The sequence below is a fragment of the Setaria italica genome, chromosome IX, assembly GCF_000263155.2.
Source record: "Setaria italica strain Yugu1 chromosome IX, Setaria_italica_v2.0, whole genome shotgun sequence".
Taxonomy (NCBI): Eukaryota; Viridiplantae; Streptophyta; class Magnoliopsida; order Poales; family Poaceae; genus Setaria; species Setaria italica.
Window position 1 is genome coordinate 6,263,004 of NC_028458.1, and position 27,820 is coordinate 6,290,823.

The 27,820-nt window shown below is 42.6% G+C and overlaps 5 protein-coding genes across 5 annotated transcripts; 3 read left to right on the forward strand and 2 right to left on the reverse strand.

The window, feature by feature from the left end:
• Positions 1–142: 142 nt before the first annotated feature.
• On the forward strand, positions 143–5,305 carry LOC101773076 (folate transporter 1, chloroplastic). Its single transcript, XM_022829627.1, has 11 exons — positions 143–422; positions 513–592; positions 1,180–1,256; positions 1,492–1,585; positions 1,838–1,931; positions 2,620–2,693; positions 3,366–3,476; positions 3,815–3,886; positions 3,982–4,002; positions 4,099–4,166; positions 4,718–5,305. The coding sequence occupies exons 1-11, from the start codon at positions 293–295 to the stop codon at positions 4,848–4,850; spliced, it is 954 nt and encodes a 317-aa protein (XP_022685362.1). The 5' UTR covers positions 143–292; the 3' UTR covers positions 4,851–5,305.
• A 1,697-nt stretch (positions 5,306–7,002) lies between these two features.
• Positions 7,003–7,760, reverse strand: LOC101773482. Its single transcript, XM_004981815.3, has 2 exons — positions 7,584–7,760; positions 7,003–7,460 (listed from the first exon to the last, which is right to left on the reverse strand). The coding sequence occupies exons 1-2, from the start codon at positions 7,636–7,638 to the stop codon at positions 7,246–7,248; spliced, it is 270 nt and encodes an 89-aa protein (XP_004981872.1). The 5' UTR covers positions 7,639–7,760; the 3' UTR covers positions 7,003–7,245.
• Positions 7,761–15,914: 8,154 nt separating this feature from the next.
• On the reverse strand, positions 15,915–16,681 carry LOC101773898. Its single transcript, XM_004981816.4, has 2 exons — positions 16,454–16,681; positions 15,915–16,299 (listed from the first exon to the last, which is right to left on the reverse strand). The coding sequence occupies exons 1-2, from the start codon at positions 16,542–16,544 to the stop codon at positions 16,088–16,090; spliced, it is 303 nt and encodes a 100-aa protein (XP_004981873.1). The 5' UTR covers positions 16,545–16,681; the 3' UTR covers positions 15,915–16,087.
• Positions 16,682–17,061: 380 nt separating this feature from the next.
• LOC101774297 (DNA primase small subunit) lies at positions 17,062–21,265 on the forward strand. The gene is made up of 16 exons (XM_004981817.3): positions 17,062–17,324; positions 17,794–17,844; positions 17,932–18,107; positions 18,209–18,286; positions 18,382–18,493; positions 18,633–18,717; positions 18,790–18,841; positions 18,924–18,985; positions 19,074–19,189; positions 19,309–19,430; positions 19,665–19,727; positions 19,816–19,873; positions 20,141–20,214; positions 20,329–20,377; positions 20,510–20,589; positions 20,834–21,265. Exons 1-16 carry the CDS (start codon positions 17,204–17,206, stop codon positions 20,894–20,896), a joined length of 1,362 nt encoding a protein of 453 aa, XP_004981874.1. The 5' UTR covers positions 17,062–17,203; the 3' UTR covers positions 20,897–21,265.
• Positions 21,266–22,297: 1,032 nt separating this feature from the next.
• On the forward strand, positions 22,298–26,437 carry LOC101774705 (endoplasmic reticulum oxidoreductin-1). Its single transcript, XM_004981819.2, has 10 exons — positions 22,298–22,589; positions 22,697–22,828; positions 23,681–23,936; positions 24,033–24,143; positions 24,615–24,733; positions 24,824–24,928; positions 25,050–25,252; positions 25,338–25,461; positions 25,814–25,978; positions 26,068–26,437. Exons 1-10 carry the CDS (start codon positions 22,401–22,403, stop codon positions 26,077–26,079), a joined length of 1,416 nt encoding a protein of 471 aa, XP_004981876.1. The 5' UTR covers positions 22,298–22,400; the 3' UTR covers positions 26,080–26,437.
• The last annotated feature ends 1,383 nt before the right edge of the window (positions 26,438–27,820 follow it).

Here is a 27,820-nt window from a genome sequence, read left to right on the forward strand (position 1 = left end):
AGCATTGCCAGCCCAATTCAAAACACTTTCTCAGCCCATAATACCTCCCGCGGAACAGGCTGAGAAAGTGAGAATTGTCCGGCACATCCAAACAGCCCAAAGAGCCCGGGGAGAGGAAAAAAACGGTGACGTTGTCAGCGGTTCAGCGCACGCTCTGCTGTTCGCCCACGCACGCGGAGGCGGCCGCGGCGGCATCGACTTCCTGAACAATCCTGGCGGCGGCCGCGTCTCCCCTCCCGAGTCAAAGCCACGAAGCGAGAGGCGCAAGTGAAGAGGCCACCTCTCGCCAGAGATGCCGCTGGGTACCTCGCTGGCGGCGGCGGAGGCGTGGACGTGGGAGAACGCCGCGGCTGGAGCGGCCGCCGGGTTCACCACCGTCGCGGCCCTCCACCCGCTCGACGTCGTCCGCACCCGCTTTCAAGGTAACCCCTCCCCTCAGGCTATAGACTCTAGGGCTTCGGAGACGCGGATCGACGACCGGTAAACGTGTTCTCTCTCGTATCGTTGTGCAGTGAGCGGCGGGAGGGGTTGGTCCGAGGTGCCGCCGTACAGGAACACCGGGAACGCCCTGTACACAATCGCACGATCTGAGGTATCAAGTCCTACCACATTTTTTTTGGACGGATCAACGGATGCGTGAGATTTGTTAGTGCCCCTCGTAGTTTCCAGTTTTGCCTGACAGAAATGTTTGGTTTATTTATTTATGTGATGCTTCCCAAAAAGTTGGAATAGCACTGGCCTCCTGTACAGAGGTGAAATTGCTTAAACTAGTTGCTTCTTAGTTGACAATTTCACTCAAATTTGATTGAAAGACGAGTTGTAATTTGTCAGACATGTGCTTATTTATGCTTGTAGGTAGCTCTGCATGTGAGCAAATGCAATAATGCGAGTTGTTATGTTTTAGATAATATATTAGGCAGGTTTACCAACAACTGTGTACACTAAATATGAAATGCAACCTACTTCATGTAATTAGCTTGTCTATTATACACATGAGAAATGACCCGCAAAAATAGAAGTTTGGTTCTTAGAAACTCAGCTTTTCATATATCCATTGATTGTGTCCCTTGATGCTGTTGAAATGTTTGTTGTAAGATTTGATGTCCAAAGAAATTTGGTTGTTCAAAACTTCTGATTTATTCACTATAAGCTATTTCTGGTTTAATTGGCTGCTTGTAGGGTCTGAGGGGACTTTATGCAGGCTTTTATCCTGCAGTTCTTGGATCAACTGTTTCTTGGGGGCTATATTTCTTTTTGTAAGTTATACTATTTCCTTTTCTTTGAACAATTGTGGTGTGTTCAATGCGTTTTTTCTCTAAACTAAAGTATGCTTAGGTAAATATCTAATTTCAGGATTTATTTCACTTCCTATTTGAAAGTTCGAAGTTGCAGGTTACCAAATTGGAATGCTAAGTTTGTAGCAATCTGAATGCTCCTTCCAAATATGTTTATTTGCATTTCAAATGACATCAATTGCACTTTTGTAAACAGCTACAACAGAGCTAAACAAAGGTACTTGGAGAGGAAGGATGGCCAGCTTCACCCAGTCGAACATCTCATTTCAGCTGCAGAAGCAGGTGCTTTGGTTCGTACATTGACTTTACCTTTTCTAAGAAGATCGATTTATGCTTTTTTTAAATTATATGTTCAATCTAAGATTCAAATGTTACTATTAAATTGTCGAAATGTAACTGGGCCTTTTATAATATTCATTACCTTAATGATTTTTCTGACTACTAACATTTCTAGTGTTATTTATTCACCTGTCCTATGTTTCATCATCTAAAAGTGCCATTTATTCATGACACTAGTTTTATTGTTATTATACACTATACAGGTGTCCTTGTTTACAAATCCCATATGGCTGGTGAAAACAAGACTGCAACTACAGACACCTAAACATCACGCTTCAGTATATTCTGGGTTTTCTGGTAATATGCACTTCCTTTAACTCATTAAATACTTATGTTTATGCTGTGTAAGTGCTTAATTGTTTTATATGTGTTTAAGCCTAGTATAGAAATTTGCAAAAGCACATTATACTGGTGTAACTTTGTACTCAACAAGTGAGTAGCATGTTCTCATTTTCAGATGTGCCAGATTCTAGAAGCTAGGCCTATTTACATGGGTTTAAATAAACGAAAGGGCTGTTCTAATTCAGTGAAATATCCATCTGAAGTATAATCCATGTGTTGGGGGGTTGATTGGAATTGCAGCGTAGGGTTTATCGTGGGGGTTATGCTTGATGTTGGTGATTTGAGTAGGCCTCCTTATACAGAAATATTCTCCTAACAATTTTCATTTATGTAATCAATCTAAATAATAACCTGATAGATAAGGTAAAATAATTCATGGCCTAGGGAAACAACTAAATATTAAGGTAAAATAAATATCCTTATATGTAAGATTCTTCCTTCCTAAGTCCTGTCTTGCCCACTGCTGCTGTATCGCTGGGACTATTAATGCTACACTAATGCATTCTAACTGCCATTGCATATCAGCTGCGGCAACGCAATAGATGCATCTTCCTATTAAATATTTTTGCTCTTACTTATTGTTCATACTTCCTTTTGTCTATATTTGATTTTATACATTGGTAACTTTTTTGTGTAAAGCCAGATGCTTTGAGAACTATTCTAAAAGAGGAGGGATTTCTTGCACTTTATAGAGGAATTGGTCCAGGGCTTTTGCTGGTATGTAATTCTAGTTTATCTGCTGCTAGCTGAGTTTACGCTGCATTTCTTTGTAAAACAACTATTATCATAATTTCTAGGTACTGGAGTGCTGTAGCATTTTACGTTCTTGAAATTTCTATTCTTTCAAGCATTTCTTAGCTGTGTGCTCCAAGGGTATGAAATTATGTTTCCAAGAGTTAGCACTTAATTCACAATTATCACTTGAATCTTGAGATTTTAGGCTCAAAGTTTTTTAAGTGATCTGTCAAATTTATGGCTGTGTGCTCGAGATAAGATCCTCCTATGAATCCTCAACTGGATGGTCAGTGTTTGTAACTTCGTATTATTGTACCATGAATAACTGTTTGTTTCCCTCATTACTGTCGTGTTTTGAAACATGACCTTGTTATGAAGTATGGAGACCATCCTTAGTTCTGGTTATGGAAATCGAATAAGTTGATATAAATGTTATCTCCTTTGTTCGGTATGACCATTGTTAGATTTCTACTTCTAATCCCTCTATTGGCGCTTTAGGAATTCGTTCTGTAAAGTTTTAGTTTTTCTGTGACAGTACACATATGTCAAAGAATCTTTAGAATGCTTACTTGTTCCTTTTCTGTTTTATGGACATGGATTGCCAATAAACCTAATCAATGTCATGATGTTTCTTTATTCTGTCATGCATGAAAGGTCACCCATGGTGCGATACAGTTTACGGCCTACGAGGAACTACGCAAAGCTATGATATATATCAAAGGTACACAAACAAGGACAGACAATAGAGGAGGCGAGGAATCATTGGTATTAACCGATCTCTCGTTTAACATGGTTCAATACTTCAATAAACTTCAGTTTCAATGGATAAGTAAATCTGTCCTTTAATATTTTTTTTTGTTTAAACTAGATGTCGATGCTATTTATGCCATTCTTTCCATGCCATTTTCACTCATTTAGACATATCAAGCAATTTATTAGCTACCATATTTATCTGTGAAGATTAAAAATTCCATATATAGATTTTACACTGTATCTTACTGTACAATTTCTTTTTTAACATTTGATTGCTAGACATTTATGTCCCTACATAAATACTTCAGGATTTTGCTAGCCTGATATGCCTTTATCTTCACTCTTAACAGAATTCTATTGACTTCGCGGCACTTGGAGCTGGTTCAAAATTAGCTGCTATATTACTTACCTATCCTTATCAGGTAAATTTTGTGACTCATACTTATCCTCATTAATCCCATAAGTTAATCCGCCCTCTTACAGTCTTACTGATAAATAAGGCTTTCCTAAATTTCAGGTCATCCGAGCCCGCTTGCAGGTATCAGATTTGAAAGTTTTCATTGGCATACCTTTTTTATTTCTTTCCTGACTTTTCAACAAATATAACTCTGAATTTCTGATGTGTTATTTCCAGCAACGGCCTGGCAGTGATGGTACTCCGAAGTACTCGAATAGCTGGCATGTTGTGAAGGAAACTGCAAAGTAACACCTCCTTCTATTATTGTTGTTGAATCTAAAATTACAGAATGCTCAGAACAATATTACCATATGTCCATATCACAGTCTAATCCTGAACATGGATCAGACTTTTCATACCTTATGCAGTATGCCTTTTATTGTGTTGGAACTTGATGCGTTTACTCTGTAGTAGATGTGCTTGCTGGAGTTCCCGCCTACATATTACCGTCTGATTGGAAATAGAAGCTGTTTTAGACTTGTCACTCTTCAGTAATTACCATATCGAAAAACATGAATCATATTTAGGGAAGAGTATAGAGAAGTCTAAAGTGGCTGTAAAGAGCAACAGGGAATTACACTGTTCATAGTTTGTCCACGTCTGCACCTAATACTTGAATCTTGAATGTCCCTGTTTATTAGTTACGCAGAGTATGCCATTTTTGGACAGAGTGCCTTTAGTTTCTGAATCTAACCTTATTCTTGGATGGTTCTGTAATTCTTCTGAATAAAAACCTATGTCCTAATTAAGGGATTGGTGTTCTGATTTGCTCTCTGGATAATTATCCCTGTCACAGGTATGAAGGTGTCCGTGGATTTTACAGAGGCATCACATCCAACCTACTGAAAAACCTTCCAGCAGCTTCGCTCACGTTTGTGGTGTACGAAAATGTAATCAGACTATTCAAAGCAGCCAAGGAGAAGACATAGTGAGTAGTGATTCACTGAATGCAAGAGAAACATAGAAAAGAAGAAAATAATACTGAGCTTGTTCTAACACTTTTATGGCGATACCCCCATTGTTTCCCCTTCAGGGCTGACTCTGTATCTCATTCATTTAGCTCTCAAAGTCTCAGATGACAAATGTGCAGCAGTAGAGGTGGTGGGCTTGTGGCTAACATGATCAACGGAGAATTTTGTTTCAAGGAACTTGCATTTTGTAGAGGAAAATAACTTTTTTTTTTGTTTACGCTGCTAATATCCGGTTCCACAGTTTGGACCCCTGTTGGTGCGCACCTGGGCGTCATAAGCTCTGACGCTGCTTGTGTGCGTGCGAAAGATACCACTGCTATAAACTGACGCTGTCTCATGCCTTTGGTAATGTATTGCCATAATATAGAATTAATGTACTTCGCCTCAGATTATCTGTAATTTTTATTTGAACAGTCCAGAGTTGTATTTTCCTTTGCTCTGCGCCTCTGCCTGCTTACTGTAAATTCCTCCGTGCGGTGAAAATTTTGGCACCTTTCCCCAGTGATACATTTATTCTTGCAAAAGTCTCCCCATACAGTACAACTGAAAATGTTCTTCATGTCCTTATAGTAAAGAGAGAGAGAGAGAGCTCTTCATGCAGTACGGGCTAGACAGCAAGAATCTATCTCATTTTTCGACTTGGATTTCATGATCAGGCTCTCCATGGGCATTTCTCCACTGACCGCTCCCCCGTCGCTCAGGTAGATGGTGCAGCCTCTCTTCTTGGCGAGGCAGCAGTTGCACGCAGGCGGCAGCTTCTCGGGATCCTTGGGCGGGCACGTCATGTACGTTCCGTTCAGGCAGTACATGGCGCAAACCCTCCCCGGCTTAGCCTCCGCGCTCTGGATGGAGCAGCCGATCACCATGAGACCTGCATTATTCAGGAAAGAATGCCATTCATGACGGAGAGCGACGAACGAGATGAGTTGGGATGAAGAAGAAGCCAGCTACCACACAGCAGGAAAGTCACTGGAAGAGCAAGCTTTGATGGTGGGCATGTTCTGTTGCTTCTGTTCACGTCTAGTCTCTCCGCCAGAGTATACGTTTATAGGCAGCTTTGGTCAAGATCCAGAGTTTTTGTCCTCGCAAAAAAAAAAAGGAAAATATAACTGTAGCTGTGTTATTTGCGTCATGTGAAGGTGGGGTATGGACACTTGTTTAAGTCACCAAAATCTAGCTTTGACTTTACCTTGCGTGTATCCGTGTGTCCTTGCTGACTTCTCCTTTTGACTTTGTTGGTCAGCACTAAACAGTGATCCACCGTTCAAGAATCAAGAGTGCTCTCTGAATCCAAGATGGTCAAGTCAAAAATCACCACTCTTGTTTGTTTCTTGGAGTAGTACGTTCTGTTCACCGATATGCCGGACCCATGGCGTGCAACAGACTCTAAATAAATAAAATGGCTACATGCACAAGGAGACCGTACAAATTATGCACTAATTTCTTGTAGCATGCTTAGGAAAGAAGGTCCAGCGATCTGTACGTAGCATATATAGTGCTCTTGCACATGCTTGTCTCGTAAGCGTTCATCTCGCTTCGATCGCACAGAGATGGTAACTCTAAAAAGTTTATGCGGCCTTATGTATTTTTTACAGGAAAATAATCGACAAATTCAAGGCAGTTTTTTTATGTATATCACCATTCAGAAACATAGAAAAACGGGAATTATACACGGTATTCCATTCCAGAAAAAAGCAGCGCAATGCCATTATACGGTACCTTTGCTCAGATCGAGCGAGTCAAGAAAGACAAGTGACGACGGATCTGTCAAGTAACATACCTGACGCGTCACTGTCTTCTTGCAAGTTAGGTTGAGAACAACTATAAAAAGTTAATGTGACCAAACCACAACTATATGACTAGAGATAACGACGTATCACCAGTACATTCTTTCCTGAGAATCTATGAGCTAGGCCAATATGGTAAAAACACCCAATAAATCACTAATTATGCTTTAGCAACGTGACTCATCCTCTATGCCTTAAGCCTCACATGCTCCATAGCTTAGTTGTCATAAAATTTGCTCGAAGAATGGAGCATTTTAACCACACAAGTTCAGAACACTGAACAGTGAACACCGCACGCACCACAAGAGGCCAAGGGCCATGCATATTCTAAGCAAGATGCGTCTGTTCTTGTTCAACTTTTCGCTGAAATGCAACAACTCCGACGTACGTAGATACAAGACACGCAGATCGACAGCCAGCAGGCGCAGAGGGGCCGCAGCCTCGTTTCAGTACATCTTATTGGACAGCAAGTCAGCAACTTATTCTAGCCAGACACTCTAAGCATGAAACTTATTACATGGAGGCATGCGCATGCATGGCGAGCGCATAGCTCGGCTGCATAGCTATCATTCCTCCTTGCCGCAATCTTGGGTGGAGCCGGACTGGAGGTGGAGCTTGCAGTTCTTGCCGTTCCTGGGCGCGCAGTCGCAGATGCAGCCCTCCAGCTTCTGGTAAGGGTAGTTGTCGCAGGTGATGTACCCGCCCTGGATGCACCGGACCAGCGAGCAGTCCACCCTGCTCTTCCTGGCCGCAGCAACCTGCTCGCCGAACACGACGAGCCCTGAAGAAGAAGAAGAATCGATTGAGATTCACACGAGTCAGAACTCAGAACACCACTTCGTTATGGTTATGGACGATCACTTTGCAGGACTGGGGGTCGATCGATGCGAGCGTGCGTGCGTACCGGAGAGGAGGAGGACGAAGGCGAGCGAGAGCTTCATGGAGACAGCTGCAGCCATGTCGATCGGTTCGGTTGGCAGGAGCACGGTGCACGGCCCGGGCGTGTACGCGAGTGCATATATATACGAAAAGGAGATGCAGATCACGAGCTGCCACTCATCATCGTCGTCGTCGTCGGCCGCCGTGCTGTGGCTTCGGCGAAACTGTCCGGATACGCCGCTTCCTCTGACCCGCCGTACGCGCCGCACCGGCCCACGAGGGTCTGACGCGAGCTCGCGCGTCGGGATAGGCGAAGCCAGCGGTGGCCGTGTGCCATTTCCTGCCTGACTAGTGATTGGCGCGCGCGCGTAGAATTGCACGATTTTGTACCATGTCTTATACAAAATAGTAAAAGTGGATACGATTTTATACCATATTTTATACAAATAGAAAAATGAATACGAGACAACAAGAACATCTTACTGTTACTAATTGGAGGCTGCTTTTGAAGCCTCCAGGTGAAGCCACCTAGGATTCCTAGGTGGACACTCTAGAAAAAGAGAGAAATCCTAGAAATTCTCAAAAAAACCAAAACATCCGACCATTGATCTATAGATTCAAATCATCATAGCCATTAAATCTATTATGTTTTCTAAAAAATTACCCACCTATGCCATTATGAAAATAACCTAAAGTAACCCCCTAAATCTATATATAAATTACCTACCTCTGCCATTATATAAAATAAACTAAAATAACCCCCTAATCTTCATCAAAATTACTCACTTATGTCATTATAAACAATATTTAAAATAACCTCCTAATTTGCAACCAAATTGCCCACCGCTATTAAACTTAAAGTAACCTGTTAAATTTGCATCTATATTACCCACACATGCCATCATTAAAAATAACATGATAACCCTACGTTTGAATCAAATAACCTTAATTAAAATATACAACAATATATGATTCTAAATCGTCTATATCTTGCACTATTGGTATATGATATAATAATTAAGGTCTATACACATGATGTGTCACCATTTATAAAGATATAGAGGAAGTGATGAGAATATAGATTTCTATGTTAAAATTGTATCACAAACTTAGGGTTCATTAAACAAATTCAAACGCATACCTGCGATGCAAAGTGAAAAGTTAAAGATTATAAATGTGGATGAAAATATTATAGAGTAATTACTAACTAAAATCTATGACAATTAGATGAAGATAATAAGTATATATCTATTGTGTTTGAATATTTAACAAACGAGAGGTAGCTTATGGTAATATTTTTGAGCAATGTAGTCCCATTTTTTTCATTGGAGACTCCACATTAGTTCCCATGAGACAAGCTAGAAAAAAAAGAGACAAATTCTCATAAAAATCAAAAATATCAAACACCAATCCTATAAACTCTAATAATCATAGCCATTAATCTATTATATTTTCTAAAAAGTTACCCACCACTATCATTGTGAAAATATTCAAAAATGAGCTCTAAACAAATTACCGAGCTCAGCTATTATAAAAAATAATCTAAAGTAATCCCATAATCTTCATCGAATTTACTAATACATATCATTATAAAGTATAACTTAAAAAGTCATTCTAAAATTTTATCTATATTACCCACGTAAGTTGTTATTAAAAATAACCTAAAATAAACATCTAAATCTTAATCTAATTATCTTCATGTGCATCATGGATAAATGTCAAAAATAAACTAATATATGATTCTAAATTACCTATTTATGTCATTATTAATATAAAAATACTAAGTTAAAGTATATACACATGATGAGTGTCACCATTTAGACCATTTATGCATGTACGTCAGGAATCGATGAAAAATATTGATTTGTATGCTAAACATAATGTATGGAGGATTGGAGGTGCGATACAAAATGGAAAAAGTATGAATATGGATGAAAAAGTGCATAGAGTAATTATTAATTAAAAATCAATCACAATTGGACAAAGATAGGTACATATCTATATAAGTATTATGTTGACGTATTGAAAAAAATAAGAGAGTAGTAGGTAATCAATTTTGATTATTAGCTAGGAGTTTAATTTCTAAATAATTTTCAAATACAATAGCTTCTAAAAATATTAGCCCGTGCGGGAGCACGGGTTGATGGACTAGTATAATTTAATATTGCAACAACATTTTGGCAAACTATATCCCGAGAATATGGTGGCATAGCCACGAAAAAGTATTGTGCCATTGTCACAAAAAGAATTTAAGCTTCAATTGAACAAAACAAATTCACAAGAGTCAATTTCACTTGGCATACAAACCAAGTACATTTTTTTACGTACTAAGTAGACGAAGAAGTCAGCACTTGCAAGTTTGAGACTGTTGAGATAATAGCGTAAATTTATAAAAACTGACACGTACGATAATTATCCAACAGAGGGATAATTATAAACTCAAGCTAACCTATCAGGCTCGGTTGAGTAGCAATCAGAGGACGAATAAGAGACAATAATCTGCACTGTTTTACCAAACCTAATATTTTCAGAACAGAGGACGGACAAGAGGCAACAGCCTTTCTCTGCTTTACAAAACCTAAAATTTTCAGAACAAGAATTCAGAAATCATATAATAAATAGTAATATTTAATTGTTTGCAACGCAATGAAAGATGAGGGGAAAAGCTGATACCTAATTTTTGACATGGGATGAGAAGTACAAAGATACATCTAATTGGCCACGCTCTGGTTGGCGTTGCTATGTCGCAGTAGTTCATATTGAAGAAAAAACTGTAGTCAACCTGCGGCGAAGTAGAAAAGAATGAGTCTGCTTTCTGCAATCACTTTGCATGAGAAAATAGTAATGGTACTAATCAACTAAAGGTATAATGTTTAACACACTGATCAATACTACAAATTGGTTGAAGTCTAGCCGCCTCCCTCCCCCGTGACGCACCGGCTCTCCACGCCTCTCCTTTGTCGCCTCCGTGGCTTCGTACCTTCGGCCACGCATCCCCCATGCCTCACCTGGCCGCCTGTGCCACCCGTAACCACGCCGTTCTTTTGGTGTTGTCAGGCTTGGCGTCAGCATGCGGTGCATTCTGAAGTTCCGGTCAGCGGGAGCGGATCTAAGCCCTTGTTTACTTCACCCCCCAACTCCCAATTTTGGCACTATGCAAAAAGAAGATTATCATCACATCAAACTTACGGTACATGCATGGAGTACTAAATGTAGATGGAATTAAAAACTAATTGCACAGTTTTGTTGTACTTTGCGAGACAAATCTTTTGAGCCTAATTAGTTAATGTTTGGACAATAATTCACAAATACAAACGAAATGCTACAGTGTGCTACAGTGCCAGCACAGTAATTTGGTACCTCCCAATTTAGCCAACTAAACAAGGCCTAACAGAGATCGGATAGCTTTTAACATAAGCCACTGCTTCGCTGCAAATCAGTATAGAACAGCTAGACCACACTTGGATTGGTCAAGTCCTCGAGTTCACACCGAATCTAGTGAAACATAGTATGGAGTATTAGTAACGGTCTGGCCAGTGGCCTGGATTACAAATCTGAGACTGAACCCCGATCGCGCGCCGATCAAACTTCTGCAGACCAAAACTTTATATCACGCGTGACATCATTCACATCCCAGGACTGAGATCTTGCGTCGATGCAACTAAAAAAAACTAAGAGGTACAGAAGAAAAAAAGAGAAACTACGACAAAGCCAGCTCAAGGAACGGAAATAGTCAAGCGAGGCATAGCATACTGCTACTTCATTATTCAGCAACATTATTCCATCACCGTTCCTACCAGACACCCCCAAAAATCCACAGGATATGGGCTGCTCTCCTGGCCGTCCAGGGCGTATAGCTACGCCCCATGCGCCGGGCAGTCGAAGGTGTCGCCGCTGCTCAGGAGGTGGAGCTTGCAGTTCTTGCCGTTCTTGGGCGCGCACTGGCAGTCGCAGATGTCCAGCTCCTGGGAGGGGTAGTTGTCGCAGGTGATGTACCCGCCCTGGAAGCACTGCACCCCGCACGCCGCCCCCGTCTTCTTCCCATCGGCCTCGCCGAACACGACGAGCCCTGCAGAGTGCACAAGCATATGATGCATTAGATGGGCAACACGGTTACAAATCATGCACAGGATCGGAGATGCCGGCCGGCGGCGTACCGGAAAGGAGGAGGATGAAAGCAAAGGAGAGCTTCATGGAGGCCATCTTCTTCAGTTGGCTTAGCTCGCGGTGTGTGCTGCCACAGCACCCTGACAGAGATCGACGGCTCTGTACAGTGGAAGCTGGAAGCTACAGTAGCACAATGCGATCGCAACGCGGCCGGGGACTTCATTAAAGTAGCATATCCTGCCATTGTTTCCGCTGCAGACACATGGATCATTCAGAGTTTTCAGGCTGGTCAAGTCGTGGATTCCACACTAGATATCGAGAGAATCAGAGAAAGGTATGCTGTTAGAGGCGTTGACTTCTTTGCATGCACGATTGGTTTGTAATGATGCTGTTTTTTTAATGAGAAGTTTTGGAATGATGTTTTACCGTCTTCTCTTATCAGCTTAACCTTTTATAGGTAAATTAACATGAAAGCTAAGATGAAACGTGAACCAATGCCCCGAGCACATTTGACTATTATTTGTAGTAGATCACGAGAAGACAACAACCTCTTCGTGCCTCATTGCTTGTCCAACAAGATGAAGGAATTCAAATTAATACGACCGTGGTATAAGAATTCAATGCAATGGCTGAAAATACATGTTTAATCAGAAGCTCTTGCTTGATTAGAGCCTTATCCATTGAGCCATGATACATAAAAAGCTTAATGCATGTCGTCTAATTCAATTTTACAAATTCTTGCTTGATTTGGTTGTTGGCTACCAAAAATTTCTAAAAGCCAAAAGGGAGGCGAAGTGGGCGGCATCCTAGCCATGTACTTACAAATTTGCTTCGAATCCAATCCAATATAGTTGTTTGTTTATTCATTCCATGGTGATAAATAGAGATGGAAATTTATTAGATGGGGTGGGAGGTGTGGGGCTTGCCCCCTGCATTTAGTGTTAGAGAATGCTGATTTTAGGAAAAGCTCTGGATTTGTATCTTTTCGTTCTAGCTTTTCTTTCATGAATGGAGTGATTTTTAGGGTTTATTTCTTAAAATTTTCATTCTTCTAATCCAACTCTAGTTCGATATTTAGGCTGCATTGGGGTGTGATCAGGACCTAGGTCATGCAGAGAATTTTAAAGTATCGTATTCACGTTCGAGAAAAAAATCGGCACTTTATCCCAAGTTCAGATCGAAATTTGCATCATTTCAAGGGGAAAAAATTGTTAGATCTTATCCAACAAGATCGAACGGAATTTTGGACATTCGAGTTTATCTTCAGCAAAATGTAAACTGTTGTAAAAGAAATCGAAGGAGTAACTAGCAGATCAATTATTACATCGCAGAACACAATTTATCATAGGTGAATGCACAAAACCGGGGGAAATGCATATATAAGGAAATATGAACCCGCTTATTATCAGCAGGCCAACCAAACTGGTGCTTGAGTTCACACTGAATGAATTTTGGTGAACAACGTGTCACTGTTTTGGCTCATTGGAGCAAATGCAGGGTTCAGAAATGCGGCAAAGTTTCGTCGATATTTACCAAAAGTGCCTGCAAAATAAGGTCCCGAAGCTTTGCCAAAGGGACCGAGCAAAAATAGCTCCGCCGAAGAAGCTCCGGATTTCCCGCTGTCTGGTGCCGATGGACGAAGCCGGAGCCTAAAAATGCGGCTCCCTGCGGCTCCACCCCATCTGCGAGGATAAAGTTCCAAGCTTGACCATGTCGTAGGGAGGCGGGGGTGGAGAGGAGAGGCGGCCGGCGGTGGCGGGGTGGAGCTGGAGGGCGACGGGGCATGGGTGACGGCGGCGGCATGGGCCTGGAGGGCGACGGTGGCAGGAGCAGAGGCGGAGCTGGAGGGCGATGGGCCACAGGTGAATGGATAAGAAAGAGAGAGGAAGGGAAGGGAAGGGGAAAGAATAGGAAGAGAAGAGGAAAGGAGAAAGGGAAAAAGAAAAAAAAAGAAGAGGAAAGGAGAAAGGGAAAAAGAAAAAAAAAGAAAAGGAAGAGAAGGGGAAATAAAGAGAAGAGAAAAAATTGGAAGAAAAGAGAAAATTTAAAAATAAAAATAAAAAGAATAAGAGCATTATAGATATTTCATCGTTTTTATACTTGTTACACAACTACGAGAAGCTGTTTTGCCAAATATTTTTCCATCCAGACAAGCCGAAGCTAAAGAAAAGCTACTTCATCGAAGAAGCCACAGCCGCAGCCGTTTCAGCCACAACCGCAGTCCTGCCAAATGAGCCCTGAATAATTCCGCTATAAAAAATATTTCAATCATGGTAATTATTTATATATATATATATTATTATTTTAGAAGTCAGTTAACCAGCCATCAACTTGTAGTTCAGTGAAATCGACCAAAACAAGCACGAGCATCTGGAGAGCGTGGCATCACAAATTCACAACTGACCCTGAAGAGAAGCAGACGATACATTTTCCAACGACATCAAGCCATACATACACACTGATCAGTTACCGAGCAGGTAATGATCCATTATCCAGCAACATTATTATTTGATCGGTTGAACTAATAACTCACGATCTCACAAAGACATTACACCAACGGCCACAACGGGCATGAAACTGCATGCCTTATTTTATCGGATCACCCCTTCACTCAGAGGCCTAGTGCTTTGGGCAGTCGAACGTCCCACCGGTGCTGAGGAAGTGGAGCCTGCAGTTCTTGCCGTCCTTGGGCGCGCACTGGCAGTCGCACCCGCCCAGCTGCTTCGACGGGTAGTTGCCGCAGGTGATGTAGGAGCCCTGGATGCACCGAACCGGGCACGCCGCCTCCGCGCTGCCCATCTCGCTCAGCACCAAGAGCCCTGCAGCGTATTGATCGATTAGCCGAGCAAGAACCAAGAACCTTATGGTTGCTCGATTCCGTGCTTGATTTGCAGCTAGCCAGCTTACCGGAGAGGAGGAGGATGAAGGCGAAGGAGACCTTCATGGAGGCCATGGCCGCATCCGGTTGGAGCTCTTCTCTGCTCGAGCTCGCGACGCCTGGCGGCCATGGAAGCTTGATCCGGGCCTGTGCCTGCTTTTGCGAACTGGAGAGTAGGAAACTGGCCCCATACGACTGGGAAATCACACTGTTTTCAGAACTTGATCAGGGCTGAACCTGGGAAATTGTGCTCATCGTGAGCTCAGGAGGCAGATCTCGAGTGTGTCTGTCTGTCTGCTTAATTTCCTTGTTTTGCTGTCTGTTTCATGCTGAAGAGAAGAGAAGTTCGTGTAGAAAAACATAACAATGTTGCCTTGATGTCAGATACATCTTGTGCTTCTCATCAGCAGGCAGGGGAAGGTGGCTGACAAAATGGTACACTCCATATACACAGAAGCAGAGATCCAAGGTATGAGTATATCAGCAGGTTTCCACTGTAGTTTACCATTGTTTTGGCTGGAGCCTATCTTGCATGAATCCCATGGTGTTCAAAGGACTCAACCACATGTATTTTCTTTTTATTCAAAAGGCAATCAAAGAAATAAGTACGCTCGTACTGACAATAGGCCCCAAGCTGTGCAATTTTGTTTACCGGCAAGGTTACAGAGTTGTATACAAGAGGCCGGTGAGGAGTCATTCTGAATGATATTTATCAAACTTCATTCCTGATTATCAGTTACCAGTTTGAAGCGCTTGCACAGTGGGTATCCATGCAAAATTGCTGCCGGCGGACGGTCAGATCATATCTCTGAAGGATCTGCCACTATGTTACTGCCTGGTTTGCTGGCCTAGCTAGGTGAAGAACGTGATCGATCAAACGCCCAATCACACGCATGCATGATGATGCACCTGAATCAAGAGCGCATCAAGATTTCCAGACATCACGATGCTTGTTCAGCCACGGTAACTGGTGACTGGCCTTGCTTTCTGATGGTTTAACAGCATTGTTTATAAACGTATGCAGATCCGGGGAACGTAGCGAGTCTTCCCGTGCCTCACATAGGGATGGAATTCAACGCAATGCGAGCTAGTAACAAACTACTCCCCATCAAGCTGAGGTGAAAAAAAGATGCAGAGAATACCAGGTTGCTACAGCTCCATTTCAAGACTAGGTGAAAGGCATGAGAACGGTTGCCACGCAAAGCAAAATCTAGCAACCTGGAGACTACTCACTACTGTATGCAACCGCAAAAAGGCTAGCGTGTTGGGTGAGGGTTGCCCCCCACCTGTATGTTATGCTAACCATCATCAATTTTTGATACGGAACTAATCCTAACAATGACACCACTACAGCGTCAGACTCGGAGGAGATAAGCGCATGGCTGTCATGGAGTACTTCACTATCATCAATTTTTTTACCAAACATACTTCACCAACAACAAGCGACAATATTATTCAGATGATCACGATGCCTTGTACAAACCAGCGAAACCACGAGCAGCAAGGGTGAGCTTGTATCACCCCTGCGAGGCTCCAGCCAAAGCCTACGCCTGCGCTGGGCATTTGAACGTGTCGCCGGTGACCAGGTGGTGGAGCACGCAGTTGATTCCGTCCTTGGGCGCGCACTCGCAGTCGCAGCCGTCCAGCTTCTGGTAGGGGTAGTTGTCGCAGGTGATGTACCCGCCCTGGATGCACACCACCGGGCACGGCTCCGCCGCCGCCGCCACCCCTCCGATCTCGCCGAACACGACAAGCCCTGCCAGAAATGAAGCTCAATCAAGAATGATGCATTATCCCAAGAGCAACGAGCCATGAATTTGTAAGGGATGCAAAGAAAGAAAAATCTCGGAAACTCGGACGGATCCATGCCTGATAGATTAGGTTGGCTAACAAATGTGACATGAGCATACCGGAGAGGAGGAGGATGCAGGTGAGGGAGAGCAGCTTCATGGATGCCATTTTGTCCTTCAGTTTGATTTGTCGTGCTGTCTGTATATCCATGGATTATATTGGGAAGATGGCAGTGCGAGATTGTCAGCAGGCCAGAAACAGACAGGTCATGACTTACGATGGATGAGTAGGTGTCTAGGTGAAGCTTGCACGGCTCTCCAGATTACACACGGCGGCTTCCAGGCCGATTAATCCATGCCCATTTCAAAGAAAAGTCAGATGATGACCAAATTTGGGAATACAGCATCTTTTGCTATAGATGTCAAAATAGACGTGGACTGCACTAAGATAAGCATATCCTGTCACTGCTTCCACGGCAAGTCGATAGACCGTTTCACAGAGAGAGTCCCAGTTCCAGGGCTGGTCAAATCGCGTATTTCACGCTGAGGTGTTGATGGGCTGGACCGAGAATGCATGAAAACATTGCTTTAGTTAGAAAATAGGACGAAGACAACAAGGCCCAAATCCTAAGCGAGGCCCAGAACCAGAGCGCCGCTTTTTGGCGGGAGTGGCGCCCTCCTTCCCGCCATTCCCCCACCTCTTTTCCCCTTCTGCTGTTCTGCATCCTTGACTCAACTCGAGGAACGAACGCCGTGCCGCTAGAGCCGTCCCGCCGCCCGCCCGCACCGCGCCACCCACCAGCACCTCGCCTCGTTCTCTCCCCTCGGTCTCGTGCGCCGTCCCTTCCTTTCGCCGCCTCGTGGATCCGAATGGGAAGGGACGATGAGCCGGTTGACCCAATGGAGATTGACGGCCAGCAGAAGCTACAGGTAGAAGCCTCCACTGCCGTGCCGGAGGGGTTCAACGCCGACTACCTCCGAGTCTACTACGGTAAAGCGATTCGTTCCCTTTTAAAGCGTGGAATGGGGAAGTTAAGCTGAAACAGGATCCGTACCTCCTATATGTCCATAACCATGTGTTTTCTTTTGTTGTTGTCAATTCTGCACAAGGTTGTGATCTTGCATCTCACTGTAGAGGATCTGTGTTTCTTTTAATGAATTCGTGGTTTTTTTTCCTGTTGTCTGTGATTGAGGCGTCTGACAGATGTGGAAGCAATGTCCAATAGTTGCTTGCTACAAGAGTTGTTCTTTAACTCCTTCCACTTTCTTGCAATTGTTTCCATACCCATTTTCTTCAGACCTAGCACATTTTGTAATTCATCTTGTGTAATTAGACATGCTCTTTACCTGATTGAGGCTTTGCATTTAGAAACCTACTCAACTATGTAAGGAGACTAGTTAGTCTTTGATTTTTTGCTATTGCTTGTGCTAACTGCTAACAACCAGTGATACGATTGCAGGAAAGCTGTTCCCATACGGTGATTTCTTTAAATGGCTTTGCTATGGAAATGGTTTGTGCTCACATCCTGGTTCTTTGGTTAGGGTTAGGCTTACTCTCTGTCTATGTCTTGATTAACCCAAATTTTGTTTCTCTATAGATGGAAAGCACCCCGGATGTGATCAGTCATATGTTGGACGTCGAGAGTTTTCATTTACACTAGAGAATGACATCTACCTGCGGTTCCAGTCCTTTGATAGTGCTTCTGAATTGGAGAGTTCTATCAAGGAGAAGTGCCCTTTCAAGATTGATATTGGACCTGTCTACAGCGTAGATGTATGATGCAACATCACTGAACATATCATTTTTTCCTTCATTCTAATTTCCTACCTTGCCCTCTGTTTGCTACTTCCTGATGAATTGTGGTTTTTGTGTAGCCTGCAAAGCGTCATGCTTATGCCCAATCTGGCAATAATGTCTTTGTACCCGTGGAAAGGGAACTAATTTTTGACATTGTAAGAATCTTGCATTTCTTTTCTTTCCCTTTTCACTATATCTGTGCACGCTTTCTTGTGCAACTGCAAGCTGTCAACATTTTTATTCATCCCAGGATATATCTGATTATGATGATGTTCGCTACTGCTGCTCTGGAGCTGATGTCTGCTTGGACTGCTGGCCCTTAATGACCATTGCTATCAAAATTCTGGATACTTCGCTTAGAGGCATGTCATTTTATCATGCAATGAGTCATAACATGAACTACCCACTTTTGCAGATTTATCTGCACGAAGTTCATATTTGCAGTTGGTTTACTTCTACTGTAGTATGCATTTGTTTACTAACTGTAATTGTTATTTGCAGATGATTTTGGTTTCAATCACATATTGTGGGTATACAGTGGCCGTCGTGGTGTCCATTGCTGGGTCTGTGATAGCAGAGCAAGAAAGTATGTTCGAATTAACTTCTATCTGTTTCTTATGTCTAATGATCCTAAAATACACCTGTGCTCTCCTGTTAGGCTCAGCAATGAACAAAGGGCTGCGGTTGCTGACTACTTTCGAGTCTACAAGGTGATGCTTCATCATTCATGACTTTAGATGCCATTTGTTGTCCCCCTATGGAACTCTATTTAACTCTATGAATCTATCTCAGGGTGGTGAAAACGCACTGAAGAAAGTATCCTTGGCTGGACCTGTCCTCCATCCTTTCCTTGCGTATGTCTTAATTGTCTCGTCAATTTGTTTGTTCTACCAACACAAATAGAAGAGCTAAGTTGATTATTATGTAATTATGTGCCTGCAGACGGTCGTACATGGATGTTCTTGAAAGCTTCTTTGAAGATAAGTTGCTACTTAGCCAACAACTCTTTGCGTCAGAGGATAGATGTCAGAAGATACTTGATCTCATCCCTGATGAAAGTAAGAAATGGCGCCATAAGAAATGAACATTTCTGTCTGATATAGATGAAATCTACCATTCCTTGTTTTGCATGGCATAAATATGTTCACCATCATTCTCAAGTGGATTTCATTTCTAGATGTTGCTAGTGAGCTCCATGACAAGTGGCAGGGAAATAGACCATCATCTATTTCAAAGGAAGATGTCAATGCAGCCAGATGGAAGCAATTGAAGACGACCTTACAGTCAGGAAAGCACAAGGTTCATGTTTAATCTCGTGCAATCCTAATTTTCTTTTCTGTGTTCAATCCCCTGCAGTCCTATTCACTTTTGTTTGGACATTTGTCTGTTTAAATGTCTGTTTATCAATCACTATTTATTTCTTTTTATTTCATCAGATTGTATAATATTCCAATTTCTCAATTACAGTTGCATCTGCTGATTCATGCTATTATGTTCAATAATATTACTAATTGTTATATGCTTCATGCTCAGGGGCTTCGGAGATGTGTGGAAGAGATTGTCTTCTCATACACATATCCTAGACTTGACATGGAGGTAAGGAAATTCATCAGTTGTATGTGTTTGCAGTAATATAACTATCGAAGGTTGTTCTCACTCCTAATCAACTTTATACATGTGCCAGGTATCAAAGCACATGAATCATTTACTAAAAGCTCCCTTTTGTATACACCCAAAGACAGGTAAAAAGTCATAATGCATTCAATTCCTGTTTTAGTTTGTAATGTGGTAATAAGGTGGCATCTTTTATCTCAAGAGAAGGTGGTTATACATACATGTCCATTTGAAACCTCTAGACTGCAGAACAAATGGGGCATTTAACTGAACTATTCTAAGAAACAAATTTAGTTTATTTTGATGAGTCAACTGAACTATTCTAAGAACTGCTGGAATTTTTTGTCACACAATGCACCTTATTGCTGATAAATGATTGTTGTTTCTTTTTCTAGGTCGTGTTTGTGTTCCAATTGATCCCAATAATTGCGAGGATTTTGATCCTACAGCTGTTCCTACTCTATCACAGGTATGGTCCATAACTCCATATGCCTAGCATGAATTAAGACTGTGCCCTAACATTTCATATTCTTCTTCCGAGCATCATGGTACAATGCTGATCTGTGAAAGCTTACTTATACAGCTTTTAGGAGAGCTCAATGCTGCTAGTTTTCAGACAGATTCTGAAAATAGTAAGTGATTATGTATGCACCTTCCGTGATTTGTATTAAAGTGTATTATTTGTAATTGCAAAAAAGAGCATCGTAGTACCATGCAACCTTGCCTAATACACCCTCTTTGCATAATCCTTGTATGAGTTACAGATTGGGAAAGAACGTCCCTTGAGAAATCCATCAGGTTTTTCAGAACTTCGTTTCTGCAACCGCTGCTGAAAGCGTGCAAGGTACGAGTGGCAGTTCATTCATATGCAAGTATGTGGATAATTGAAACCCTGCAAAAGATCTTTGGCGGTAATATCTTAGGCAAATATAACATAACTTCTCCTCAAAAGTTAAAGCTATGCTCGAAACCATTTGATCTTGAGCTTGAACATATTCTTACTAAGAAATTAACACTTTGCTATATCGGTATCCAGGAAATTTACAAAGCCACGAGTCTGAATTTTATCTGGCCACGAAATTTTGCAGGAGGAACTGGAAAGCGCATACAATGCAAAGCTCCAGCAGTCCAAGAATTCCTTGAATTGGTAAAATCTACATGTGCAGGCACCACACCTCGGTAGGCCGGTAGCCCATATTTCCACCTGTGCGACCTCAATCAGCACCCACCAAGAGTATTTCAACTGAACACGAAGCTCTTTGCATGGATGAATGCGCGATTATCCATGATGCTGCCAGTTGGTGTTGTGCGTCCCGAAATTGTACCATGTCAGTTCCAAGCTATAGCCATCGAGTGCGATCAGAGTTTCCTTGTACTTGTGCAGGATTTGCTGTAGCCTGTAGGCATCTGTGGGTTTCATTGCTGGTCGACGGTGCCAAAGCTATACCCTGTAACTTGGGCTACATATATGTTGAGCAATTAAAAAAAGAGAGAATGTTTTGGGTATTAAGTTGCTGATACGTTGTACTCTTTAGCAGCCAGCAAAATAGACTTCGTATACTGCGTACAATGCTGAATTTGCCCGCTGTACAGAAGAAGACTCCCGACTCCTGATATCTTGCTTCTTCTAGATGCTATGAATGGTCGCGTAGCCCGCGAAAAAAAACCCACCGTCAGTGCTCCGTGCGACGTACGCATAGGCAAAGCACTTGACGTGGAAGGGTAGTGGGTCAACGCCAATAGTCAAAGCTGCGGCCCACGGGTCCAGTGCCACGTCAAAGGGGACGTCCCCATCTGTCCGATCAGCTGTAGGCTGACGCTGGCCGTCGGATCCCTGTCCGTGCTTCGGGAAATGGCGGTTTCCAGCATGTCCCGCACGTGTTCCCACGCTTAATCCCGTCGCGAAGGGCTACGTGCACACGGCGGCTGGGGAAAAGGATACACAACGAAGGCCCGGCCGACATAGCGATGCACTGATGCTTTGCAAAAGAAAACATATTATATTTGACTTCTCTCTTACTTTTAAAGTATAGTTCGTTTTAGTTAGATTTTTTAGCTTTGAGTATGGCTTTGAAAGAATATATTAACATATAGAGTGAACATAATTGGTCCAAGTTAGTAACATTAGACGTAGGTTAAATCTAAAATGAGCTATAACTGAACTATAACTGAACAAGAGTATTATTTATCTCTACCTATATAGTAGAACTAATTTAATTAATATTGGTGAACAATGTGCACATAGAAAATGTTGTGCTGCGAGCTAAAAATGTTCTAATGAGATGTTTAGGCACATAAGAAGATAAGAAAATGCAAACATCAGTACCGAGTCGAGGACTCGAATCTTAGTGGACAGGTTCCCCACCTTACAAGTTGAGCTACGCTCAGTTCGCCACAACGACACATCTGGTGCACCTAGCAATTGCTCCCCAAATAACAGGTGGTAATCCGTGAGACCCACCTCGCAGGCACACGCGGATTCCCCTAATCCACCCCTGTATAATGTCCCCACCAATGTCCCACTACCCGTTAAATTCCAACTCCCCTGCCCGTCCCCACACCAGACCGCCATTGCTCCGGCTCGAACACGGAGCGGAAATTCCTTCCGAGTCCTCTCAGATCTCGCTTCTGGAAGCTTCCCCGCCGGCGCGGCTGATGACTACGAAGCCCGCCCCCGCGGCGAACGGCGCCGCGGCCGGCGCCGACGAGGCCACGCGCCGACGGGGCGGCCGGTTGTGGTATGCGGTCGCGGGTGCCCTCCTCGTGGCGCTTCTCGCCGTGGCCGTGAGCTCCCGCAGCTTCCCGGGCATCCCCTCCTCATCGCAAGGAGGATGCGGCTGCCCTGTAAGAATTTATCTGTTGATTTGTGCGATTTGGTTGGCTTGTTTTGGGGGGTTTGGATTTGGTTGATGTGGTCCTGACTTCTGAGGTGGTGGTGTGGTTCGTTTCAGGCTGCGAGGAAGTACACGGGGATGGTGGAGGACTGCTGCTGCGAATATGAGACAGTGGACTCCATCAATGAGGAGGTCCTGCATCCGATCCTGCAGGAACTCGTCAAGTTGCCCTTCTTCAGGTACTTCAAGGTGAGGATTTGTGGATTTGTTTTTTTCAATGTCTTCGTCAGTGATTTTGGCACAATAGTGGAGATGTGTGTTGTGATGTTCAAATAGGGAGCTAGAGTTGTTAGAATCTTGATTCATGCTTGCTTCATTGGAGAATTGGGTGCCTGGCTGCGTGATCCCTTGTCAGATTATTATGTTTAGTTACTTCAGTGTGGCTTATAAATAGACTTGCCTTTTAATTAGTAATGATTCTGATGGATAATAAATCATCTGTGGTGGATATGGGATCAAAGAGGTATTCGCTTGATCAGGATGTGAAGATTGGCATACTTTATTTAGGGAATTTGATGCAAACAGTGCACATTCTAATCTCGAGGATCATCTAATGGTACTTGTTAGCTATCCTAGTTGGACGCTTGGTTCCAGTATCTCGTTAAGTTTTGCCATTCTATTCATATATTCCTTTCTCAATAGCTGTAGTAGGAAATTTGTAGCAGAGAATAGTATCGATCTTTGTTGTTAGTGTTGCTGTAAACCTTTGTTTATTGGAATAGTGGAATTAATTAGTGTGGCTACTATTTTGTACAATTGTACTTTCATCTCATATGTTCTAAGATTACTTTCAGCATTTCACTCAAATACATTGAGTAATGGAAATGAAAATCTATCTGATGATATGGTTTCAGAATTATGAACCCCTTTAATTTTCTCTTCGAAATTTTGCATAATGGACTACAGTTTGAATTTGTAAGTCTGCCTACTATATATGTAAACTATATGTGATTCCACCAACATTCTCACATTGTCAAAAAAAAAAAATGAAACAATGGTTCATCTGTTCTAAGTAATGTTTTCTTCCTTGTCTTTTGTAAGGTTAAATTGTGGTGTGACTGCCCTTTTTGGCCTGATGATGGAATGTGCCAGCTTAGAGATTGTACTGTCTGTGAATGCCCAGATAATGAGTTCCCTGAACCATTCAAGAAGCCTTACAGTGGACTTTCTCCAGATAATATGATATGTCAAGAAGGAAAACCACAGGCTGCTGTTGATAAAACCCTGGACAGCAAGGTTTTCAAAGGATGGGTCGAAACTGACAATCCATGGACATCTGATGACGAGACTGATTTTAGTAATTTATTTTTGTCTTGATCTGCTATATTGCACTCTCTTTGTTTTTTCTTTAATAACATCCATAACGGTTATCAAACTTCTGTACCCATTTCAGATGAGATGACTTATGTGAATCTTCAACTGAATCCTGAACGTTACACTGGCTATACTGGTGATTCAGCTAGAAGGATATGGGACTCTATTTACAAAGAAAACTGTCCAAAATGTATGCATATGTGCTCCTAGATTAGTTTTCATATGCTCGTTCTGCTTAATCATATTGATTTGATCAACTATGTCAAGTGCTGATTAATAATTTGCATCTGAGCTGCTTGTTTTATTTCATGCCAATTCCATTTTTAATGGCTTGCAGTTAATTGTTTTTTTTATATTTTGTGCCTGTGTTTATACATACCGTGTCATGAGTTCACAGAATTTTAAATGAATCGGTAATGTGCTTATTGATTGAATCCTTTTTTTAGAGATACATATCAATTGTAGCAAGCTTATCTTTTAAAAAATCCAAGATGTGTGGCTTGTATCAGCCCATCTGTTCTTTGTTAGTGCCGTGTAGTGCTATAGTTGCATGCCTGTGCCATCAGATGTCCTACATGATAGAGAATCATTTTCTGCACTTCAGTCCTGCATCAATAAAATTATTGACACAAGTTTTTTGAATTGCCTTTTTTTTCTTCAGATCCCTCAGAAGAACTGTGCCATGAGAAGAAGGCATTGTACAAGCTTATTTCAGGGTTGCACTCCTCAATTTCAGTGCATATTGCTTACGATTATCTTGTTGATAAATCTACTAACTCGGTATGTGCCAAAAATTGTGCGTGTCAGTTTGTTATTTATTGGACCAAATTTCATAATTGTTTTGACCACTTTTGATGTAAATGATCACAGTGGGGACAAAATCTTCCTTTGCTATATGACCGTGTCCTGAAGTACCCGGAGCGTGTCCAAAATCTGTACTTCACCTACCTGTTTGTTCTTCGAGCGGTGACAAAGGTTCCTTTTCTTCCTTATTTAATATTAATATTGGTTTATACATTACCGTGAAAGACCGAACTGTCAGATTTTTTTGTTTGCAAGTTTGTAGCATATAATGATTTTTTTTTGTATCTCTCAGGCAGCAGATTATCTTGAGCAGGCTGAGTACAATACTGGCAATCCTGAAGACGACTTGAAAACACAATCTCTTGTGAAGCAGTTGCTTTACCATCCCAAGTTAAGATCTGCATGTCCAAAACCTTTTGATGAAGCAAAACTCTGGCAAGGCGAGAATGGTCCTGAGCTGAAGCAAGAGATTCAGAAGCAATTTAGAAACATTAGGTTTGTGACATATTTCCACTGTTTTCAGTTCATAACATGCATATGTGCCACTCGATTCCTTACTACTGCAACATTTCTTTATTAGTGCAATTATGGACTGTGTTGGCTGCGAGAAATGCCGACTCTGGGGAAAGCTCCAAGTTCTTGGTCTCGGAACTGCACTGAAAATTCTTTTCTCCGTTGATGGAGACAACCATTTGAATCAGCCAGTATGTGATTCATTTCCTGTCTCAAACACTCATTACCACTTCTGCAGCATGATGTTATGAGATATAGATGCTGTACATTTGTTGGTCTTTGCCCAAATAACTGTTCGTTTTGAAATACTGTCATCATGTTAAAGTTAAAGTTCCTAGCACTTCATCGTCTTGGTTGCTTACATTTCCTAGAAATGTGGACCGTGTAAAAAAAAAAGGAATGCACTGTTGAGTTCTATGCTAAATTGCTACTAAAGCTGACTGATGCACCATGAATTCTTCTTGAATTATACCTTTTGAATTCATTTTGTATGTTTACAGTGGTTATTTGTTTAACAATACTTCCTTTTTGGTGATTACTCAGTTGCAGCTGCAGAGAAATGAGGTCATTGCATTGTTCAATCTTCTGAATAGGCTGTCAGAATCTGTGAAGTTTGTACATGAAAAAGGATCATCAATTGAAGAAGTGATTAAGGAGCAGAGGCCTCCAACTGTTCAAAAGGGTGCTTCCAAGCCGAATCTTAAACTGGTATTGTTTATTTTCCCCATCAATATTACATTATTATTATTTTTTTACATTCAACCCATGCAAATTTGCATCATTCGATTCTCCTGCAGGACTTCCTCTGAGATGTTGTAATTTGTAGTTACATGCACATGCCGGCCATGTATCGAAAGATTAACATGTACATGTTGGAAGCAGTTTCCTATATGGTTCTGTCGCAGCTCTATAGAAGAGAATGAGAGATACAGACCCTTGGGACTCGGGAGCTAAATACAATGACGGAGTTAACCCAGTTTTTCTCGTCCATTTTGGTGGGCTCCGGCCCTTCAAATTTTCCATGTATAGTTTATACCTCATTGGTTGTAAGGATCTCACCGACTTTGCATTTGCCATGATCAAGAGAGGATAATTAACATACATTTTTCACTTCTCTTATATGGATGTGATCATAGATTCGCAAACGAGCAAAAACTTTTCGTTGATGATGTATGATCCTTAGGAATGCTGTATCCCCTTCCCCTGACTGACTTTTGTGAGAGGTATTGGCAAGTGATGGCCACAGGTGTATTCAGAGATGGCGTGGTTTTATGAATTGGCACAGTACAGAACCGAGAGAAGCTCAATTAGCTGGAGATCGAGGTAGCTAAACTCTTTTCTGGTGCAATATCGAGGTAGCAAATATTCAGCTGTCCAGATGGTCGATTAAATCTTGTGTGCAGAACTGTAAATCATAGCAAATCATATGCCGGAGATGAACATGATCATATGCTAGTTGAGGTGCTTGTAAGTGCAGGCGTTGATGCCCCCAGCCCCACCACCGGCAGCACAGTAGATTCCTTCTGAGTTGATGAAGCATGGCGATGGACCTGGACATGTCGGCCGTGTCGCAGGTGAAGCTAGTGGGTTACACAGTAGTCAGTCATGGCTCAGAAGGCATCCTTGTATATGGCTACTTTTGCACAGATATGACTGCCACTTTTGCACAGATATATGTCACATCTAGCTGGGGCAGAAATAAAATCACCGGTGCAATAGCAAAAGCCTGTTCTGAAAAATCGCTTCGTATATGTGTGCATTAAAAAGAAGTGGCTGCTGCGCTACACTGGTATGGCAGAACAGTAGCAGTTCCGGAAGTCGCAGAACCAGCAGGCTAGGCAGCAGGCCAGACCAGGAGCCGGACGACGGCAGAGCGTCGCCGGTGCACCGCGGGAGACCAGCCGGACGGTCGCCGACACCGGCGGGGCGACGCCGCGCACCCAGCAGCCGGTCAATGGGACAATGGCACGGCCCCCTCCCCACCGGAGCTCGTGTCGCCGTGTCAGCGCTGCGGGTGCGCCCGCACGGCGCCCTGTGAGGCTGTGACCCCCTGACGACGGCCCAGCGCCTGTCCAGCGCGCTCACGGGCGGCCAGCCTCAGTCAGTGCTTCACGTAGTACGTGCAAGAGGCCCGGTGGTGCATTGATCGGCTGCAGGTTACAGTCATACGAAACAGCGGCATTGGCAGCACAACGCAGTGCTGCTGGCCGTCCGTGTTTACAGAAAAACAAAGTAACAGTCACTTGAAACACAGGTTTTTTTCTACATGAATTTCACGAATATTATATTCACAAGAAAGAATCCTACAAAGTTCCTGCTCCGAACGAATAGTCATCTCAGCACTCAAAATTGTCACGGGCTCGGCGCCAGAATGCCCCCAAAAGAGAACACAGGGAAGCCGGGGGTGCCATACCATACCATGCGTCCATGCCATAGCGGCTGGCTGAGCTCCGAACTGTGCACACCGCTTGGCTCGCTTGGCATGGCAGGTAGGTGTTGATGCATGGAGCTGTGCCCCTGAAGTGGTTAAAATACACTAGATCCCCCGGG